This window comes from Mauremys reevesii, linkage group 1 (assembly GCF_016161935.1).
Source record: "Mauremys reevesii isolate NIE-2019 linkage group 1, ASM1616193v1, whole genome shotgun sequence".
Lineage (NCBI taxonomy): Eukaryota > Metazoa > Chordata > Testudines > Geoemydidae > Mauremys > Mauremys reevesii.
In genome coordinates this window covers 217356493-217366458 of record NC_052623.1, presented here as the reverse complement: position 1 = coordinate 217366458, position 9966 = coordinate 217356493, and the positions used below count along the sequence as shown (strand labels likewise).

General features: G+C 46.1%; 1 gene segment (V, D, J or C); it reads right to left on the bottom strand.

Moving 5' to 3' along the window:
* Window positions 1-9058: 9058 nt before the first annotated feature.
* On the bottom strand, window positions 9059-9624 carry LOC120380009. The segment is given in 2 exon segments: window positions 9059-9494; window positions 9578-9624. Coding segments are annotated over 2 exon segments (435 nt in total).
* Window positions 9625-9966: the final 342 nt, after the last annotated feature.

The following is a 9966-nucleotide window of genomic DNA, read 5'->3' as shown; positions in this document are numbered from 1 at the left end:
CTGCCTATTCTCCAGGACTGTGTCCAATCTAGTTTTAAATTATTCAAAAAATGGAGCTTCCAGCCCCTCCTTTAGGGAGTATTAGATCATAATGTTATAATATATTATCTTGCTTTCCTGCCTGTAATTTCCCCTCTTTTATTAGTTCCATCACTTCAGTTAACCCCCTCATCCTCTTCCTCCTTGATTTAAAAAGAGTCTGTTGTGGAGACTTTCTTGCCAAGAGATTCTCTGCTGAAAAGCTCATAGGGGTTTATCATTGATGTGTCAGGTCATGGCTGATGATGCTTCCATTTCCTGTGACTTTACTCAGAATTTTACTCTTCAAAGCTGTGTTCATAGACAGCTTTGCTATTCCCTCTCTTCACATGCAGCTGCTGCTTGCTGCACTACAGGGGGTGGGCACACAGCAGGCTCGTGCCTGGGGAGGAGGGGGAGTTTTTGTCCAGGTGCTGCACACACTTGGCTCAGTGTGTGACTCCAAGCACAGTAATACACTCCTGTGTCATTAGCTAAGAGGCCGTTGATGCTCAGGAGAAACTCCTTGTCCTTGATTCTGCTTGTGCTGAAGTGGCTTGGCCCAGTATTATCTACTTGACCAGTGCTTACTGAGTAGGCGAGCATGTGGATCTGTCCACCAGGAAGCTGCCTATACCAGTAGAAATAAGGATTAGATGTCCCTTCCAAAGAACATTCTAGGGAAATCTGTCCGCCCAGCTCTTCCACCACTGACTGCGGACTCTGGACAATGGTTGCAGAATGAGTGCCTACAATCCAAAAGGGAAAACAGGAACTGTTAGCATGTAGAAAGAGATAGAACCTCTCTTCCCATGAATGATTAAAGCAATGGTAGAAAATTAAGTGTAGAAGACATTATTAATTAATTATTGGCCAATAGTTATTGATGATAGGTAGTTAATTATTATGCATTTATTGTTTCTCAGGGCTGATCAACACACAAACTTAAACCAAATTAACAACATCATTTGTATGTTACACCTTTTATTATCTCAGGTAAACAATCTTATTACGGAATAAAAGTGTTCTATCAGTTTAGCTGAACTACTAAAAATAATGTCATGGTTTTACAATGTAATGGGTGTGGCCAGTGTAGAATCTCCCTTTCCTATATTAAAAAAGGATACCAACTGCTTAAAGCTTTGCAGGATCAGGGCCAGAGTTCTTAGCACCTTGCATGACTGAATCATAGAATCATAGAATCTCAGGGTTGGAAGGGACCTCAGGAGGTCATCTAGTCCAACCCCCTGCTCAAAGCAGGACCAAACCAAACTAAATCATCCCAGCCAGGATCCCTGGATGAACTGCTCAATAACTCTTTCATCCTTTTAAACCCTACGTATAAGAAAGGGGAGATTTTAAATTCATATATATTGTATTAGAATAGTATACCTTTTCAACTTTCTAAAACATGTTTTGATATATAATTTTACACAAATATATGTATTATAACATTTGATGTAGAAATTACATTACAATCATAAATAATTTTAATTAATAAAATAAAATGACTACATATATTTAAGAAAGCTATGGTGATGTAATGTTATAAATCTACAAATATTAGATAGATGCCAGAAGGGTGGTTTTAAAAATCTTCCCAATTAACAAAAATATAAATGAGAAATTTGTTTTACTTACATGAAACAATTGCTAGAAAACAGAGCAGTGCAGGGACTGAATACATTGTCCCCTTTAGGTCGTCTTCTCATACTTTCCTCTGACTAAAACCTGAAACCTCTCCTCTCTTGTCTTTAGGTCAGGCAGCTGTGTAACTGCCATCTCCGACACTGACACCTACTGTGCATTTTTGAGGGAGCAGGGGCATGGAGTGGCTCAGGTCACAGTCAAACACAGTGACTAATTGGAGATACTGGCACAATCACCATCACCAGGTTATAATTAAAGAAAGGGACCTGGTTCAGCAACAGTATTGCAAGGTATAAACAGAGTTATGGTCTGACTCTTGCAAGGTTCTGAGTGCCCTTAATTCCCCCTTACTTCAGTGAGGGCTGGGGGCATACAGCACATTATAGGATTGAGCCCTAGATGCTTAACTGCTAGGGACTCGCTCACCCTCGTGTTCAGGATTCAGTTGATCATCTGATTTGGTGTCTGAGAAGAATGCCTTATCTGCAGGGAATATCAGCATGAATAAGCAAGTGTCTGTGAAGCTGGTGAATGTATCACAGGGAATAATCCTGTACTGGTTGGAAAGGGGTTGGATGTCAGATGAGGCCTCAGACATTAACAGTGGCTTAACAGTGAAATCCTTGCTCGTCTTAAACACAAAAGAACAGCTTACAAGAAGTGGAAGATTGGACAAATAACCAGGGAGGAGTATAAAAGTATTGTTCAGGCATGCAGGTGTGAAATCAGGAAGGCCAAATCACACTTGGAGTTGCAGCTAGCCGGAGATGTTAGGAGTAACAAGAAGGGTTTCTTTAGGTATGTTAGCAACAGGAAGAAAGTCAAGGAAAGTGTGGGCCCCTTGCTGAATGAGGGAGGGAACCTAGTGACAGAGGATGTGTAGAAAGCTAGTGTACTCAATGCATTTTTTGCCTCTGTCTTCACAGACAAGGTCAGATCCCAGACAGCTGCACTCTGCAGCACGGTATGGGGAGGAGGTGACCAGCTCTCTGTGGAGAAAGAAGTAGTTCGGGAAGACAGAGGCAAAAAAAGCATTGAGTACACTAGCTTTCTCCACATCCTCTGTCACTAGGTTCCCTCTCTCATTCAGCAAGGGGCCCACACTTTCCTTGACTTTCTTCTTGTTGCTAACATATCTGAAGAAACCCTTCTTGTTACTCCTAACATCTCCGGCTAGCTGCAACTCCAAGTGTGATTTGGCCTTCCTAATTTCACTCCTGCATGCCTGAGCAATACTTTTATACTCCTCCCTGGTTATTTGTCCAATCTTCCACTTCTTGTAAGCTGGTTTTTTGTGTTCAAGACGAGCAATTATTTCACTGTTAAGCCAAGCTGGTCATCTGCCATATTTACTTTTCTTCCTACACATCGAGAAGGTTTGTTCCTGCAAACTCAATAAGGATTCTTTAAAATACAGTCAGCTTTCCTTGACTCCTTTCCCCGTCATGTTATTCTCCCAGGGGACCTTGCCCATCAGTTCCCTGAGGGAGTCGAAGTCTGCTTTTCTGAAGTCCAGAGTCTCTGTTCTACTGCTCTCCTTTCTTCCTTGTGTCAGGATCCTGAACTTGACCATCTCATGGTCACTGCCTCCCAGGTTCCCATCCACTATTGCTTCCTCTACTATTTCTTCCCTGTTTGTGAGCAGCAGGTCAAGAAGAGCTTTCCCCCAGTTGGTTCCTCCAGCACTTACACCAGGAAATTGTCCCCTACACTTTCCAGAAACTTCCTGGATTGTCTGGATCACAAATAGCTACGATGAAACATGACACAGCTGTTCCCCTTTGAAGTAAAGAATGATAAAATCATAGAATATCAGGGTTGGAAGAGACCTCAGGAGGTCATCTAGTCCAATGCCCTGCTCAAGGCAGGACCAACACCAGTGTGGCCGCACCAGTGCCGAATAATCACTTCCCTCAATCTGCTGACAATGCTTCTACTAATACAGCCCAATATGCCTTTGGCCTTCTTGGCAACAAGGGCACACTGCTGACTCATATCCAGCTTCTCATCTACTGTAATCCCTGGGTCCTTTTCTGCAGAACTGCTGTTTAGCTGGTCGGTCCCCAGCCTGTAGCAGTGCATGGGATTCTTCTGTCCTAAGTGCAGGACTCTGCACTTGTCCTTGTTGAACCTCGTCAGATTTCTTTTGGCTCAATCCTCCAATTTGTCTAGGTCACTCTGGACACTATCACTACCCTCCAGCACATCTACCTCTCTCAGAGCTTAGTGTCATCTGCGAACTTGCTATGAGTGCAATTCATTCCATCATCCAGATCATTAATAAAGATATTGAACAAAACTGGCCCCCCGGGCACTCTGCTTGATACCAGCTGCCAGTTAGGCCTGGTCTACACTAGGAGTTTAGGTCGAATTTAGCAGAGTTAAAACGAAGCTATTTTCTTTGACATAAAGGGCTCTTAAAGTCGATTGCTGTACTCTTCCCTGATGAAGGGAGTAGCACTGAAATCGACATTGCTTATTCGAATTAGAGTTAGTGTGGACACAATTCGATGGTATTGGCCTCCGGGAGCTCTCCCACAGTGCACCATTGTGACCGCTCTGGATAGAAATCTGAACTCAGATGCACTAGCCAGGCAGACAGGAAAATCCCCGGGAACCTTTGAATTTCATTTCCTGTTTGCCCAGCCTGGAGAGCTCATCAGCACAGGTAACCATGCAGTCCGAGAATCGAAAAAGAGCTCCAGCATGGACCTATGGGAGGTAAAAGCAGCAAAGAGTCCTGTGGCACCTTATAGACTAACAGACATTTTGCAGCATGAGCTTTCATGGGTGAATACCCACTTCTTCGGATGCAAGTAGTGGAAATTTCCAGGCGCAGGTATATATAAGCAAGCAAGAAGCAAGCTAGAGATAACGAGGTTAGATCAATCAGGGAGGATGAGGCCCTGTTCTAGCAGTTGAGGTGTGAAAACCAAGGGAGGAGAAACTGGTTCTGTAATTGGCAAGCCATTCACAGTCTTTGTTTAATCCTGAGCTGATGGTGTCAAATTTGCAGATGAACTGGAGCTCATCAGTTTCTCTTTGAAGTCTGGTTCTAAGGTTTTTTGCTGCAGGATGGCCACCTTAAGATCTGCTATTGTGTGACCAGGGAGGTTGAAGTGTTCTCCTACAGGTTTTTGTATATTGCCATTCCTAATGTCTGATTTGTGTCCATTTATCCTTTTCCTTAGAGACTGTCCAGTTTGGCCGATGTACATAGCAGAGGGGCATGGCTGGCATAAGATGGCATATATTACATTGGTGGACGTGCAGGTGAATGAACCGGTGATGGTGTGGCTGATCTGGTTAGGTCCTGTGATGGTGTTTGAATAAGTCTCCAAGGGCATGATGGAGAGAGGACACAATAGGGACTCACTATAGTGCCGCGTGAAAGTTAAGGAGATCTGACAAGCGTACCGGTGCAGAGCTGCAGACATGCTGCTTCTACGCTGAGCTGCAGTTCTAGGTGGGGCTGCCACCACTACCCCACCCCTGACCATGGATTCCGAGGACGGGGTAATCTCAGTCATGGCTGAGGATTTTGTGGACGGGGAAGATGAGGAGGAGGACGAGCTTGCAGAGAGCACACAGCACTCCATTCTCCCCAACAGCCAGGATCTTTTTCTCAGCCTGACTGAAGTAGCCTCCCAACCCTCCCAAGGCGGTATCCTGGACCATGAAGCCATGGAAGGGACCTCTGGTGAGTGTACCTTTGTAAATATAAAACATGGTTTAAAAGCAAACATTTTTTAATGGTTAATTTGCCCTGAGGACTTGGGATGCATTCGCGGCCAGTACAACTACTGGAAAGCAGGGAGCCCAGAGCCTTTTGATTCCTGGCCGCAGCTGGGATTTAAAGGGCTCTGGGCTCTCCGCTGCTGCGGGCAGCCCAGAGCCTTTTGATTCCCGGCTGCAGCTGGGATTTAAAGGGCTCTGGGCTCCCTGCAGCTGCTGGCAGCCCAGAGCCTTTTGATTCCCTGCCGCGGCCAGGAATCAAAGGGCTCTGGGGTGCCCGCAGAGCACCGTATGCGGGGGATTTAGAATCCCCTTGCGGGCCGCACAGTGAGGGTCTGCAGGCCGCATGCGGCCTGCAGGCCGTATGTTGTGCAGGCCTGCACTATGACCTTCACATACCCTAGAGTCAATACCTTTGGTAGCAGCAGCTTAGTGATTGCTTTGGCTACTTACATCACAGCAGCCCCCACAGTAGATTTGCCCACTCCAAATTGATTCCCGACTGACTGGTAGCTGTCTGGCATTGCAAGCTTCCACAGGGCTATTGCCACTCACTTCTAAACTTTGAGGGCTGCTTCAGGGCAGGGGAAAGCAAGGCCCTATGCATACGAAAGTTTTGCAGCCACTGGGAATAGACCCACACCTGCAACACTATGTGGTCCCACCAGTCTGTGCTTGTTTCCTGGGCCCAGAATCGGCGTTCCATGTCATGAACCTGCCCCATTAACACCATGATCTCCAAAGCTATGGGGCCCGCAATTTGAGAGAATTCTGTGTCCATGTCCTCATCAATCTCGTTGCTGCACTGCCACTTCCTCCTCCTCTGATTTTGCAGGTTCTGGTTCATCATAAACTGCATGATCATGCGTGAGGTATTTACAATGTTCATGACTGCTGTGTTGAGCTGAGCGGGCTCCATGCTTGCTGTGGTATGGCATCTGTAATGATAACCCAGGAAAAAAGGCGCAAAATGGTTGTCTGCCATTGCTTTCACAGAGGGAGGGAGGGAGAGGGGAGCCTGATGACATGTACCCAGAATGACCAGTGACAATGTTCTTTGCCCCATCAGGCACTGGGATCTCAACCCAGAATTCCAATGGGCAGGGGAGACTGTGGGAACTATGGGATAGCTATGGGATAGCTACCCACAGTGCAACACTCCAGAAATCAACGCTAGCCTGGGTACCATGGACATACACCACCGATTAATGTGCTTAGTGTGGCCGCATGCACTTGACTTTATACAATCTATTTCCAAAAATCGAATTCTGTAAAATTGGAGTAATCTCGTAGTGTAGACATACCCTTAGACATCAAGCCGTTGATCACTACCTATTGAGCCTGACAATCTAGCCAGCTTTCTATCCACCTTACAGTCCATATTTCTTTAACTTGCTAGCAAGAATACTGTGGGAGACCGTATCAAAAGCTTTGCTAAAGTCAAGATATATCACATCCATCACTTTCCCCATATTCGCAGAGCCAGTTATCTCATTCATAGAAGGCTCGAACCCAGCCCCAGCCCAGAGGTGCCAGGGCTGGGGAAGTGGCACCTATCCTGCAGCCCCAGCCCTGCAGCTGCTGCAGCAGGGAGCATCACATCTCCCCCGCCCAATCCACGTGCTGCTGTGGGGAGTCCTCTCTCCCTGCTGTAGCCCCAGAGCACCCTCCTGCACCCCAATCTTCTCCCTCAGCCCTGAGCTGCTCATACCCAGCTCTACCCCAGAGCCCACACCCCCCAGCTGTAGCCCTCACACCCCTGCACCCCAGCCCTCTACCCCAGCCCTGAGTCCCTTCTCCTACACCGAATCCCTTCAGTCTCTCCCCCACCACATGTTAAGTGCACCAATATGAAGATGATCAGCAAAGTGCTGAGCCTGAGTGGAATCTTACAAACTGGTGTGTTCTGTTTCTTTGGGAACAATGGGTCTGGTAGTTGTGGGAGGAGCCCGTAAGTGGGGCTGGATATCACAGAGAAACACTTCAAAGGAACTCGGGAACTGGGGTACATCTATTATTAATCTGCAAGGTGAAGACAGGGCTGGCACTCAAAAGTGCTTGAGTGGCTGACAGGTTGATGGTATTGAGAACTAACAACAAGCTAAGCACGAGCAAGTCTCCCTCACAAGATGGCTCACAGTCTTGGGTACTCTGAGAACTGACACGCAGAGCTTCCATGATTCCAGTGGGATGAGGAGTTGAGAGTCTTCCAATATTCCTGTGATGTAATGAGTGTTACAGATGAAGAAACAGAAGCACAGAGATGCCTTAAATGTCAAGTCAGTGGCTGAACTGGGAAAAGGACTTACAAATTCCTGGCTCCTGGCCTCACTCTTCAAAACTAAAGCATTCCAGTCTAAAATCAGATTTCTTTAGCAGAGCTGTTTCACCAGCATATCCAACATAAGCTATACCTACCCTATGAACTAGGGCTGTGATTCCCCTATGTGTGCACACAAAGTCGCCCAAGCTTTCGTCACTTTAGAATGAGTTTAAATAACAGTGGAGCAGTAGCATGGGCTAGTACGTGGCACTACAGAATTGTTCCTTTGCTGCCGCTACCCATGTTACCACAGCCACCCTGGTATTTATACTTATGCCAGCTTGCTAAGAATATATGTGCTGTGACTATCATTGACTTGTGCCATTCTGACAATTATGTGCATGGATGGATTCCACTGCCCTCTACTGGACAGACTATTTCAGATCTGTAGCCTTTTGTAGTTCGCTTAATTTCCCTCTATTGGCTAAACTGATGACACTAGGAAGAGTCTTGGGATTTTGGAACACAGTTGCATTTTCCATTTGCCCTGCCTTCAATCTGCATTTGACTGATAGGAATGGCATGACTGCAACGGTGACATCTTGATGACTAGTTAAGTGAACACCGGCTATATGTTATGAGGCTCTTACAGGAAAATAACCCATACTCAAAGGAGCTGCTCTGCCTTTGATTCTTTCTGTCCCATCAGCTGCAATGCCATGTGGCTCCGGGGCGGGATTAGCCCCATCTTCAGCCACAACACTCCAGGGGCAGGTTTAACCCACTTCCCCACTTAATCAATGTTTATAAACAAAATTCGGACTCCCTGCCACAGGGCTCAAGGTGGGAGTAGCACATCTCCTGTCTCCTCTGCAGAACTTGTTACATTGCCCACACAGGTTGCCAGCCTGAGGATTGCAGTTTGGAGGAAGGGGGAAATGCCTTCCCATGCCCCCCCACTCTGCCTAGGGCGATGGGGGGTCCCAGCAGGCAATAGGGGGCCCAGAGGAATCTGTGGGGGGCCCAGAGGGAGGCAGTGAAGGCCAGAGGTGATGAGTGGGGGTCATTGGAGGCAGTGGGGGTCAGGGGCACCAAAATAAAACTATACATTATTTTTATTTTTGCGTCTGCAAAAAACCCTACATAAATAAATTGCAATGATTTGGACATGTATATGTGAATATTTATTTGTTTTTCCTAAAGTTAATTAAGTATTTTAGGAACATTTGTCAGAGGGTCCAACAGCAAGAGTTGGTGGCCGCACCCAGAAGCCACCAAAAATGTTGTTGTGAGAACCGCTGGTCGAGATAATACTTAGTCCTGCCTCAGTGCAGGGAACTGGACTAGAAGACCTAGCGAGGTCCCTTCCAGTCCTACAGACCTATGATTTCTATGTGTAATAAGCTGTTTCTTTCTGTATGATAGTAGCCTGATCTCTCTCATATGTGCAGATGGGAGGAGCTGCTCTTTCTGAGGGAGTGTGGGGGGAAGGAGGGAGGTTTTTGTAGAGGAAGGAGGTGACTCTGAAGCACTGTGTCTAAACTGCTGGCACAGAAATACACAGCTGAGTGCTCCATCTTCACAGATGAGATGTTCAAGTCAAAGATGTCGATCTTTGGTCGGGAGACTGTGAATCCATCTGTAATATCACCATTCTCCTTGTTATCTACAGCAACTGAGTAATAGATCAGCTGCAGACCCTTCCCCTGCTGCTGCTGATACCAGTACATAGAGTTATGATTATCAGTTTGTCTGCATGTCAGCTGGGCTGTCTGTCCTCTCTTCAGTACCAGATTTGGTGTCTGGGTGATATTAGCGTCTGTGTGTCCTGTGAGACAAAACACAAGAAACAAATGAGCTGTATTCTGCTAACACTAGAATGGGGATTTCACGGCTCCATCAAGGACTTACTTAAGAAGTACAGGGCCACCACACACCAGACTAACCACATCCCCATCTCTGGGGCAGTGATCAGTGAGCATTTCCTCAACAGAGGGTTTTATACAGCTCAGTGCTGTAGAGCTGTTTCTGCACCGATAGGTCACACAACACAAAGTGGTCACACACTTCGGAGCCAGTGTAGGCCGAGCTTATTGCACACACAACATTTTATTTGAGGGTACAGATAAAAAATGACAAAGTACACTCTTTTGAATATCATTTTAATGTAGTTTTTTACCATGACTAAATCTGTCCACTTTTAATAAAGTGAGATAACGAGCTTCTGTTCCAAATGCAGTATTTTCTTTATGAAAACAATCCCTAATTTTTTTGCCCAGGGGAGGGGAAAGCTAAAACCA